Genomic DNA, 13,536 nt, shown 5'->3' with positions numbered 1-13,536 from the left:
TACATCCCTAAAAAGAGATTACAGATTATCAAATATTTAAAAACGTGCTGTACATACTGAATTTCATGTGACATAAAAAAGAGCTCTTATACAGCTGGAGCTTGTACACACGGTTATATTATTCAACACATGTGTCTATAAGCTCAACTCAATATTAGTAAAGTCGTTTTTGTATTTCAGCTATAACATTCCATTTGCAACTGATGTTTCTCGTTTTTCTTGTTAAACTGTAGCATCCCATCTGTAAATAAGAATGAATAAAACAAACCATTGCCTTACTCTCTTTAAATGATCACAGCAGCATAGAATTAAACTGTCTTGCATAATGATTACTGCACTCGTTGTCATTTTATAGCTTCTTCCCTATAAAATGAAGAAATCCAGAAAAAGAAAGAAAACACACCTTATTTAAATGTACATTTACTGGAATTTGAAAGCTGTGAAATAGCCAGACTCAGCTGGAGTTGCAGCCCCAAGAGGATCAGTGTTAGTTCTGGTGTACTGGTCAAAAGATTTCAAGAAAGTGAATCACTAGTGTAGCATACAGTATTAAAAAGCATTTATACTGCAAGCTTTAAAGCCCTCGATGGCTGAATATTTAAATTCTAGGTGGAGTTTATTTTTTTTTTTTTTGTAGAAGAACTATAAAATAACATTTTTAGATAATGCCTTCCACCTTCTGTTTCTTTGTCTTTTAAATATCTAGAATCTTTTGGAATATAAACTTAGCAATTTTCTAAGCCTAGTTTCTAGTTTCCAACTCAGACTACCAGTACACATACTGGGCACATATATACAAGCACACAAGCTCATTTCACAGTAAGTCAGTTTAGAGTTATTAATTAACAAATGATAGTTTCAAAATTTATTTATATAGCATATTTCCTATGTTCACATCTAACAGCTTCTCTTTCAAACAGAAAACCTTAGACTGCAGTCTTCTTGTGTACTGAGTCAAGGGGTGGCAGTGCTAACCCTTCATATTTAAATTATTAAGGTACAAACAACTAAGAGAGGAAAGCCCTTATGCATGATCATATGAGTTAATCATCCATCCATCCATTTTCTAACCCGCTGAATCCGAATAGGGTCACGGGGGTCTGCCGGAGCCAATCCCAGCCAACACAGGGCACAAGGCAGGAACCAATCCTGGGCAGGGTGCCAACCCACCGCAGATGAGTTAATCAGGAAATCACATTTCTAAAGGAAAAATAAACAATATGCATGGTCATGGGCGGCACAGTGGTAGCACTGCTGCCTCAGAGTAAGGAGACATGGGTTTACTCCCTGGGACCTCCCTGCGTGGAGTTTGTATGGGTTTCCTCCGGGTACTCCGGTTTCCTCCCACAGTCCAAAGACATGCAGGTTAGGTGCATTGGCGATCAAAAATTGTCCCTAATGTGTGCTTGGTGTGTGTGTGTGTCCTGCCTGGGATTTGTTCCTGCCTTGTGCCCTGTGCTGGCTGGGATTGGCTCCAGCAGACCCCCGTGACCCTGTGTTAGGATATAGCACGTTGGGCGATAGCTGACTGACAGTATGGTCATTGTTAGTCCCCAAAGGACCCATGATAGACCCCTTGTTATGAAAACAGCAGAGTAATGACCTCAATATGTGGAACCTAAGATCACAATACATTAAAGCGATTACTTTTTAATGAAGTTATTGAGTATTGTTTGTACACAGGAAGCCCCATGGTTGGTATAAGTGTGCCAGAGAATATTTCACCAGGTGATGCCTTTTGAGCAATGATTTAAACATGAAGGATTTGGGAGAAAGGATAGGTTACAGGGACTTTATGTTGAGCAAACTGAACCACCTAGTTCTTTTCATCAGCTAGAGTACTCAAATTATTTACTTTTTTGATTGCCAATCTAAATTCCACTATTTATTCTTTATACATTGTTCTCTTTGCTGCTTGGATATACAGTGGAACCTCGGTTCATGACCATAATTCGTTCCAAAACTCGGTCGTAAATGTAAACTGGTCGGAAACCAATTTGGTCGTGAACCGAAGCAATTTCCACCATAGGATTGTATATAAATACAATTAATCCGTTCCAGACCATACGAACTGTATGTAAATTTATATTTTTTTAGTTTTTAAGCACAAATATAGTTAATTATACCATAGAATGCACAGCGTAATAGTAAACTAAATGTAAAAACGTTGAATAACACTGAGAAAACCTTGAACAACAGAGAAAACTAACACTGCAATAGTTTGCGCTATAGTGCTAAGAACCGCTCTCTAAACACACTTTTTTTTTAATGAGTTTTAAGCACATGGAAAAAAATGAACATTTGAAAAATCCATAATTTAATAAACCACCAAGAAAAGTAACATTACCACAATGTACGCTATGAACCGATCGCTGTAAACAGAACTGAAAACAAAAACAAGCCTTTTCTACCTTATGCGTCCAGTCTTCCCTCTCTCGCTTGCTCGCTCGCTCTCTCTCTCTCTCTTTCGTGTGTGCATGTGTCTCTTTCGCGAGCCTGGAGCGTCTGTGTGTGTGCCTCTGTCTCGCGTGCCTGTGTGTGTGTGTGTGTCGCACTCTCTCTTGCTCGCTCGCTGCACAGGAAATGCACAGGGAGAGACTGAACATGTACAAACCTAAAAGTAAACTGGCTTGTTCGTATACTGAGTGTGTGGTTGTGAACCGAAGCAAAAGTTTGGCAAACTTTTTGGTCGTAAACTGAGTTATACGTGTACTGAGACGTTCATGAACCGAGGTTCCACTGTATTCTGCCTTTCTGCAGCATTAAATTGAAAAAAATGATTTAAGAAAATGGACGAAATAATACATAGCTCAACCAAGAACATCTTATTGGTAGACATTTTATTGATTATATACCACCAAGAGAAAAAAAACAGAATCCAACTCATACCTGTGCAGTGTGCTGTTCAAAATCTGATAAATCTGTAAAGAAAATCTGTGACACTGGATTATGTCTTTCACTGTGCTTTACGATTTACCATACAAAGGACTTCTTTTGAGATTATATACTGCTTTGGCATCATTATTATTATTACCATTATTTATAATTTTGTTATTATTGTTCATTTCATGCTATTATTTTAATTCATTATTACTAGTATTACCTGTATCATTATTATACTTTTGAGATTTAATAAAAATGTAATTTTTCATACCAAAAAAATACAACACTTTTTACATGTTTTTTTGGAATACAATGCAACACTAAGGAGGTTAATAATACTCTTTGCCTATATATCCTGGTTGCTAGCAATTAATTTACTTTACCTGCAAGGATACTAAATATTTAGTGATTTTTTTGTCAAGTAAAGTTGCTTTTATCTACAGTTAATATTTCTAGTGAATGCTAACAGAATGTTAAATACTATATATCTAATTATATTAAATTTGAAAAAAAAAGTTAAGGTAGTGTACTTTCTTTTTCAGCAAAATGTAGATCAACTTACTATGTATTTGGAAAACCAGTTAGTAAACATACTAATACTCTGCAGTCTTCGGCATTTTGATTGTTAGAAGGCACATTGTTCTTTTCACATGTTAGCATGTCACTGAACAAGCTGACACTTGGTGATAAAGCAGGTATGTCATCTAAAAGAAAAACATTTCCATCTAAACAAATAGAATAAATACGGAAGATTGACAGCATCATCTTTCAAAAAGATGAATGTGCTATTTTTTTTCTTCACAGAGTTTTAGAAATGTGGAGATCAAGTCAAAACTCAAACAAGTACAGGTCAAACCTATGTAATACAGTCATTGCAAAGCATGTATTTCTCAACCAAAAGAAGAAGGAAAAAAGAAAAATTGCTATAAAGAACTTGGACAAGGAATAAGTGAATAGCTTTCAGAATAACATCATGTTTCCTCTGTTGTTATCCGTAATGTACTGGCTCCAAGTAGATTAATCTGCTCTAGTGGGAATTGTTCAGTCTTCCTTTAACTTGCTTTTTTACATATTACAGTCTGCAATTTGTGAAAACAGAATATTTTCAGCTTTTAGCTAACAGGACATTTGACTTTAATTTCTGTTTCCTAGCACATTCAAAAGAAGTAGTCTATTACAGTTTTACATTGTCAGTATTGAATAATGCATATATTGCATAAACAATTTTAAATAAAATGTTACTATAATTATAACTAGCATTTTCATAAAATATAATAGTTTGTAAAGGAAACTATCACCTGCCTGTTAGTTTTTTTATTGGTAGTGTTTCAGGATACCTTGTTCACAAGGGGCTGACAGGGAAGACAGTGGCAGCTTTATAGTATGAGACAGAGGCAAGGCCTGCCATGATTAAAAAAAATAAAAGGGAAACTTACACTGTCCACAGTGATGTGAATCTACAGGTCAGTGCATGAAAGAATGAAAGAAACTTAGGTCCAGGGGATTGCAAGCTCTTTAACTGTAGTAGGTGTATAAGAAGTAATATACCTATGGGCACTCAATCAAGAGAGAAAGAGAATGCAGCCTAGCTGGGGATGTATGACCTACGTTTGGAGCCATTAAGGGCTGACAAAGGCAAACTTACTCCTGACTGCTCAGGGGCAGCATGATGTTCCAGGTTTGAAAAGCTGGGACATTTATTTCCCTTTGAAGAGTGAGGTCTGAGTAGGCTGGCATAAGGCCAGCAGTTATTTCCTAAATCTATTAAGTGAGAGAATATGGTTCTTAAATTAGAAGAATGCTGAGGGGAATTCTATTGCTTCTGGGGCTTTGTCTTGAAGTGATTGCAGAACTGGATTTTAAAACAGTTCCATACTAGATGTCCCATTGAATGTAGAGTTGGAAATAAAGTTTGGACAAAGGGTCACTGACAATGAACAAAAAAAGTGATCAGAGTTAAGAAAGAGTGTCAAAATAGGGAAGAGAACAAGTTATTATCTCAGTTTTTCTTTTACCCCTGCAGTTGTAAAAATCAACTTATGTTCTGGCTCACTAACCAATTCATCTGTCAACAAACATTTCATATTAGTGTTAAAGCTGAAATCTGAAATAATTCACTGCTTCTACCTAAGATCACAAAATGTCCCCTATCACTTAGAGGCAATATATCACTGACCAATCATTGAACTTTGTAAACTGGAATGTTAAAGGTCTCAGTCATAACCGAAAGAGAAAAAAATATATTTTCCCAACTTAAAGTCTTAAAGGCCAAAATAGCATTTTTACAGGAGCCTCTCTTAACAAGTAAAGACCAGTTTTGACTGAAAGAGACTAAATTGGGCATTTTTTTTATTCCAGCAATTAAAAAAGCACAGACGTATGGGAATTTTAATCCATAAAACAATCCCACTTCTAGCAACAGATGTAATATCCAATCCTGAAGGGTGCTATGCCACAGTGGTATGGAAAGTATTCAAATGTTAACGACAGATATTTATGCAAAATGTATTTGCACTGGTTCCATACAATCATAAAATTATAATGGTTGGAGATTTTAATTGGGTTTTCAAACCAGACTTGGACAGGTTCTCAACTACAGCAACTATAATAATAAGATAATTTCACAATTCATTGTGGATCACAATCAATCAGATTCATGGAGATTTTTATATACAAGTTCAAGAGAATATTCCTTCTTTCCACTTGCACATTGTAGTTACTAAAGAACTGAATATTTCTTCATTGATAATTTCTTGCACACTATTAAATCTTGAAAGCACAGCATTATTGTTGTATCCAATCAACCTCCTGTTATTCTGGAGGTTACACCACTATGTTCAACATACTCAACTGGTGTCTTAACGCCCTGTTACTAGCAGACAAAAATGTTATAGAATTCTTCTCCAATGAAGTTGATTTAATCTGGACAAATTATTTCATACCTCTCTGAAACAATCAAAATAGAGACTAGGAAGGTGTCAAAACTGATTACAGAGATTTACAGAATAGATCACAAATATGCCAGAGCTCCTAATAAGAGTTTCTATAAGTAAAGACTAACCTTCAGAATTTAATCTCTTTGACAACATGAGAAACTGATCAACTTTTTTAAATTGCAGTATCATTATTATGAATACAGAGAGAAGGCTAATAAGATTATAGCTCAACAAATCCAAAAGTAGGATATTTAATGCAATAATACAAAGAGAGACTGACAGAGTCTGAAGTGGGTGGTAGACATTTGTGCTGGTAGTTCAAAGCTAGACATGTGTGTTAGCTACCCAACAAGTAAGTGAATTCAGTCTACCCAGAAAGACTCTAAGAAACAGGAGGTTTCTTGTTTAAACAAGAACAAGAAAAGGTGGAGGAACGAATGTGTCAGAAAAGATGGGAGAGGAGGAGAATTAGAAGGCAGGAGGCGAAGAGAGCCAGTGCTTGTGAGTGAGTGGACGAGAGAAAGTACAAGAGAAGGCAGTCAACCGGGAGGAAGTCCCTCGAGGGAGTGTGTGGCCGATGTTCAGTGGCTGATGGCCACTCCAGCTGAGTGACCTGGAAGCTGAAGTGACTTGCGTGTTGCTCAGTTGGAGCAACTCCGCTTAAGGCTGGAGAGAGGCACCATGGTTGCAGGGGAATGGAAAACACAATGAGTCATCCTGTGTGTGGAGCCACAAATTGCAGGGGTACAAGCTTGGCAGCAGTAGTCAGAGGTTGAGGGATGGTGCCATTCCAATAGCCGCAGACAGCTGCAGGGGCCTGGGCCTAGAAACAACTCAGAAGGTTGGCTGAACTGCTGGTTAGGAGCCTCCTTGGGCGTAAGGACCTTCCTAGGGTTAAGCCAGGGAGACATCAGCTTTTAAAGGGTTGCACCAGGGTTCATGTTTTTAAGGACTGCTTCCTCCACTGTGTTTTTAACCTCAATTTTAAAGAATTATTTCTTTGACATTGATTTTATGGATTATGTATTTATTGAGTGCACTGCACATTTGAACACTGTTTTGGTTTTTGATGGTTTCAATAAAACCTTTTATGCACCGACCCCTTGCTTTGCGTGCAATATCCTCTTCTGCAAGGCTCATCCCTCCGAAACGTTATTGGCAGTACTGCGTTCAAGAGGCTCCCTGGGAGGACCCAGGAGCGAGGAGTCAACCCGCACCTTCACAATGGTCATTTCAGAATTCTTCCATAATTTTTGTTGCTTTTGGTTTGGACACTCTCTCTGTTGTCAAACACAATCCTTTAAGTGGATTAGTGTTATCATTCTTGCAGGGTTGTGAATTACTTCAGCGAGTGAGTGAATTTTGAAACCATGACGAATTTAGACAATTTCACTTACAAAAAAACAGAATCGTTTTAACAGGCAGGGTCAGTGCGCAGCTTAGCACACAATCCAACGCTATTCTAAACAGAAAGAAGAATTATGGATCAAAAGAATAGCAAAAGGTTTTTAGCCAAAACTAACAAAATGGGCCCTAACAAAGACCAAATCTTTTCAAAAGCAAAAGCAAAGCACAAAACAATTTATTTCAAAGTTTGTAAAGTGAATGCACCTGCCACCTTTTTAAATAAGACAGCTGGATGATAAGACACATGACAAGACTGCCTGCTATGTGATGGCAATGATGCAGCAGTTATAAACAATATGGCGGCCACATTGACAAAACACTAGCGCCAAAATGACAGCAGGTGACATTATTAATAAAATAAAACCAAAATCAAAATAAATAAATATTGTCCAAAAATAGCCCTGCATATGTCTTAAACTCAGACTTTAACAACCAGGTGACTGCTTTCTTATTGTCATTTATACACTGCACATAATGCTCAATGTGCATGGTAGCGTCATCCTTAAGATTACCTCAGTTTAGTGTTCTTTTCCTTTTTTTTTTGTTGTCATTTCTTGTTTCTTTAGCAATGGTTATTGTTCATGGGATGTAGCTGGACACATAAAACTTTTCACTTTTTTCCAACAATAATGAAGTTCATTTTACTGACTATTTATGTTTTTCGTTTCCTTTTTCAGGTCATAGAATGTATCACACAAGGTCGTGTCCTGGAAAGACCCAGAAGTTGCCCCAAGGAGGTCTATGACATTATGTTGGGTTGCTGGCAAAGAGAGCCCCAACAGCGGTTAACCATCAAAGACATCCAGAAGATTCTATATGCTTTGGGAAAGGCTGCGCCAGTTTATCTGGACATTCTGGGCTAGTCATGTATCGACCTGTCCACCTGTGTCTCCAGGACAAAACATAATCCAGGAATTAACAACAATATGTACCTTACTGCTCCACAGCAAAACACCTGCATATTGGGGACAGACTTAAGTGCCTGCTACACCTTTCGATAAACTGGATAACAATCTTTACAAAAAAGGGAAAAAGCACTATTGGCTTTTGTTTACCTGCACATAAAATTATACCAAACTCTACTGTATAAAGAGGAATTTTCCCATAAAAATGGCCGCCTGTAAAAGAAGAGAACCTATTCGATTTGCTCATTTTGTTATCCAGACAACAAAATGGAAATTTAAGCTACCCAACTCTATATATTTTTGTTCATATTGGGTGGGAGGGAGGGGTGCAAAGGGTTTAAATAGTATTTTTGTGTGGCTTTTTTCCCCCCTCAAATATGGGTGCCTGTCATTGGTTGCTAGCTTTGGAGAGATGACCGCTTCCTGTTGGCACCTATTTTACCAAGTGGGGACTTCCTGTGCAAGCCCTGCTGCCTTTTGATTGGCTGGATCCATTTTTTTTTCATGAAGATGGCTTTAAAATTTCTCTTTTTTAAAAGCAAAAACCAGTAGTAAGGAAGGAGCCACCAGTTAATAGAAACAGACCTAATTTAATAATTGTATGTACATAATGTAAATTTGTATTAGTGTCACAAGATTATGTTAACTTATTTCCTGTATATGGACCAGTTTTATTTTCAAGTTTAGACTATTTTGTTTTTCTTTATTTTTTTCTTTCTTTTATTTTTTTCAGTGCAGTTTTGGTGGATTATTTTTATGACTATTTCAATTCTTCTTCAGTGTTTTTGCCAGAATTGGAGAAAATACATTTTTCAGTTGGAGCACTTAACTTTCTGCCACTCTGTTCCATTTCACGTATGCAGCGTAATCAAAATTTCACATTTTGGAATGGCAAATCGGAAACTGAAAGTGTAAAAGAGGGTGACAGAAGAAACAAAGAAATGTACACTCAAGAAAAGGAGGAACAGAAGATTGTTTATAATTGGCAAAATACTGAAATGTTTTTAATTTTTTTACTATATTATTTATAATTTTAAAGATCTGTGTCAAGCGGGTATGCAGTGTACATTCAATTTCAATGCATACTGACTGAGCAAATGGAATGTCCTAAAGTGATCTGTACAAAAATCCTATCCCAGTCATATATTTTATCCTTTTTCAAGAAACGTGTGAAGAATTTTATTTCTATACAAATCTAATATACACTTGACCACCCCTAAGTAAAGCTATATTATTAGAAAAACAGTTAAAGCAGTGGTAACTTGGATAGTCAAAATAGAAGCGCTACTGTTGTTTGAGTAATAATAGGGTATTTCCTTGATGCTATATTAAATCTGTGTGCAAAGACGCACTTAAATACTGGGCTACAGTCTTGCAGTCTCTAGCCAGCCGTACAAAATGGTTAATGCTTTATGTGCTTTGGGGGACAAATACAAGACGGCAAAAAAAAAAGGTAATAAGAAAGAGAATTCTGCATTCCTAGAGTGGAGTCTTTGTATTATCAATGTTTGGTATTCTGTAATGGAGAGAAATATAAAACGAAATGTTTGCCTCATCTAGATCCCGATATCCATCCCTTATTGTTGAAGCTTTTCAGTCCTGAATGAAAAGTAAAAAAAAAATTGAACTAGAAGATAGTGAATAAATTAATTCTACCCACTAAACTATCTATAGCTGTATATATTATATGAATGTATAAAATCTGGAATACCGAACAAACTGAAGTCAAATTTCACGTCAATATTGAGAATGATTTATTTTGCTTTTTATTTGCCAATCTGAGAAGCACATTGTAATCTGATATTTGGCTTAATGTTCGTATATTAGTTCCTGCTTTGTGGCCAGAGCTGCTGTTTCCACAACCATGTCACGATTAAGGTAACGATTGTCAGATTCAGCCATGGAGCCTTCAATGGCTGCCGATTTTTCTTCCCACCAATTTCACAATCACTGGATCATTTTTTCCGTTTAGTTGATCTCTTCGTTTCATTAGCTGAGCTTTTTCCTTCTCTTACTTTGCCTTTAAAAAAGTGCAATAGTGTGAGATTGAATCAATCTTGGTATTTTTACTACATCTTTAAATACTTTAACTTTGTTTTGCTATTGTATTTTTAATTCTGTTTTTTTCCTGTAGAGTTTGCTGACTTAATTGCATGCTGACAATTAATGATCAGAAAAGCTGACAACAGTACAAACAATACTGAATGCTCAGGGGCAGCTCTTTCAGTGTAAGCCAATTCTGTGCTTATTAGTAAATAATGGCTTAAATATCCGGAACTGAAAAAGAATGAATTCTTACCCATCTGACACATATAAACGTTTGCTTAATTCAGTAAACACTTAGCATTACCAGCAACTCAGAAGCTAATTATGATACGAGTTCAATTAAAAAAAGAAATTGGTTGGTATGAAGACCGGCAACCATGGGGGTCTCCCAGGACTGAACTTGAGAACTTCTGGATTAAGGGATTGTAAGAATGTTATGTTACACTTGATGAAACTTTCCAACCAGGACTGGAGGGTTTAAAACATCAAGGGGGATCTCGTAGCAAAAAACCATGAATAAATTGTGACTGACAGCCTTTCTTTGGGAATGTTTTATTCTAAGCGTGAATATGATTGAATATCTTAAAAGAGGACAACTGGATGAAATGTTTATCCCGGGGCTAGAGCATGCATGATTTTGTAGTCAGTGTTGGTAGATGTTAGAATTAATATGTTAAAACATATGCACTGGAAGGAATGCAAGAGAACTACAGAATGCAGTCAGTGAGCTAAATGTACATGTATATTGCCACGATTGGCCGGAAAGTTTTGATTCACTTTCCAATGAACCTCTGTGCCATAAGACACAGAGTTTAATGATCACTATACTACCTACAATGGCAAGAGTTTGTATAATGGTTTTCAAAGGTCATTATACTGTAGATACAACAAACTAAGCCTACCCAGTGTATCACCATAGCTCTCCTGAAAATGAATCCGCCGTGTCCAGATACAGTACAGTATGTGTAATCATAACATGTTTTTAATGCTCCTTCCCCTTCAAGAAACAATTCATGTCAAACCTGTTTCTCTTCAAAATCATTTGTATTTGTTCTTCCTGTAATTAAAACTGTAATCTGGCAGATGGTCTGTAGTACTTTTGCATTGTAGTACATTGGCAGCAGTGAAGTCCAAAACATCTTCAGGCATTATTTGGACACATCAGTTCCTGAGATCTTTTGTAGGAATGGGCAGAAGTTTAAAATCAGAGGGCACAATTCACTAAGAATACCTCTTTTTGTTTAAGGGTTACCTCTCATGGCATTTAGCCTTGCGCTTTGCAATATATCAGTTAGTTGGACTTCAGAGGATGCAAATCCTTTAAACTTCCCCTTTATATGCTTGTGTGTGTATGTTTACCCAGAGCCACACATGTGTGTACATTCAGTGTTTATGTGTGTGCACGTGTGTCCGTATTTATATATATATTTATATATACATATATATATATATATATGAATAGATACACAAATTAACGCATACTGTGTATATTGCTGCATGTTGCACCTTTGATTCAAAGGCAGACGCTCATCACAAGCTTAACAGGGGTGCACAAATGCAATTTATTTAGCTGTAAGTAACACATAATCAAATGCATAGGCAAAAGAAAAGTGTAGTTAACTCCCAGGCACAGAATCTCACCGCCAGGTCTATGCTAAGTGCATCAATCCATTAGAAAGTCCCCAATAATCCTGCTAACTCCCGACCGCCCCTCTTTTGTGGTTAACCTTTCATAGCCTCAATGTCTCGCCCTGTCTTCTATACTACCAAAGTATCTCTTCTGTCTGAGTGAAAGAGCGGAGCACACAAGTCAACCCTGTGCTCACCAACTGTCATTTTATGAGTGACAATTTCCAATTCAAATAAAAGTAATGACCGAACATTAAAGCGTGTAATGCATTCTTCCTGTGACAATATACATAGAATGTGTAATGATAAAAACTAATGTGTTTTAACGTAGTTTCTAGTAAGTCAGACCATTTCTTTAGATAACAGTTTATGTGATTACTTTGCATTTAATCCATTTCCAAACAAGTGATTTTCATCTTTTTCTTACAAATAAGATGGAAAGGCGCTTTTGGAATCACTGCTTTTAAACTTACAACAGATTTGCTGATCTACAGTGTGCTTTGGAAAAGTTCAGAAAAGGAGATTTTTGCATATGAAAAAACACATGTATACTGTATATGCTTCAAACAGGAATAAAGTATCTTCAATTATTTTGCTTCATCAAGGTTGTTTTATTTTATACCATCAGGATATCATCAGTATACAAATTCAGCCATCCTGCCTAAGATTCCCATCAATCATCATTACCTTGCACCAAACAGCTCATTGAAACAGCAATTTTAATTTGCAGCATTAATGGAAGTAATAAATAGGCACAGAGAAGCAAGGCCGGATATAATGTGTGCATTTGCTTTGTTTACTTGTCTGTTTTGTCATCTTCATTTAGTGTCTAAATGATAGTATTTATTTTTGATTTTTTTTTAAACCAGTGTTGTATAACATTATATGGTGACTCACTATATAGAATGACTTACCAATTTTCTTGCTTTTAATTAAAATTAATAACACGCATAATGTGTGTACCAGAAAAAAAACATGCATTTCTTTGTACAGAGGCTGCTTAAGGTGTCTGTTGCCATTTCAACACTTTGTTTAAAAAGAAAACATCTGATTTAAAGCATTATTAAAGGATAAGTTCAATATTGTGGTAGGCTGTCATTTAGTAATTTTAAAATAAACTTCTGTATGTCTTCTCCATCAGCCTACTGTATAATCACTACGAGCTGTGCACAAGTCCAGACAAGAGAGTCAATCTTTACAATTTACCAAATATGTCCACTTTGAAGCACAGCTGCATATTGATCAAAATCTTGAGATTGTAAATATTCATCTCAAGTGCTTCCAGAAAGATGAATCTCATTTTTGTGAGATTCTACATCAGCAGACCTGGTGGGCTTTCTTGTCCCAAACCAATTTCTTATTTAACCTGCTTGTTAAGATTTCCAATGTCTATTTGCTTCAATTAATCTTAATCATCTACATTCACTGTTTTCTTAACAAATTCTTCATCAACTCATCTGTCTGTTTTAAAGAAAATATTTTGGGATAAATACAAGAGAAAAAATTGAAGGCCTAAGAGTTACTAATCTGCTCTGAAAAACAAACCATTTGGAAAAATCTACAATGTAAGAATGACGTGACATCTAGCAGTCACTGATGACCACCAGCACCGAATTTGACCCTTGTTCTTCCTCAGATGTCATCAAATAAATTTGACCTGGGGTGAAATTCTCACAGAGCGAATCATTTTTAGGACAGAGTCCATTATAACAAATACAACACCCACATAC

General features: G+C 36.3%; 1 protein-coding gene across 1 annotated transcript in view; it reads left to right on the top strand.

Annotated features, from left to right (window-relative positions):
• Positions 1-12,396, top strand: part of LOC120541406 (NT-3 growth factor receptor-like) — a 920,493-nt gene extending 908,097 nt beyond the window's left edge. The window contains exon 16 of the mRNA XM_039773008.1: positions 7,904-12,396. Within this exon, the coding sequence (XP_039628942.1) occupies positions 7,904-8,089 (186 nt within the window). The 3' untranslated portion in view covers positions 8,090-12,396. The remainder of the gene's footprint in view (positions 1-7,903) is intronic.
• The last annotated feature ends 1,140 nt before the right edge of the window (positions 12,397-13,536 follow it).

This window comes from Polypterus senegalus, chromosome 12 (genome assembly GCF_016835505.1).
Source record: "Polypterus senegalus isolate Bchr_013 chromosome 12, ASM1683550v1, whole genome shotgun sequence".
Taxonomy (NCBI): Eukaryota; Metazoa; Chordata; class Cladistia; order Polypteriformes; family Polypteridae; genus Polypterus; species Polypterus senegalus.
Note: the sequence above shows the minus strand (reverse complement) of the source record. Positions and strands in the feature narration are given on the sequence as shown.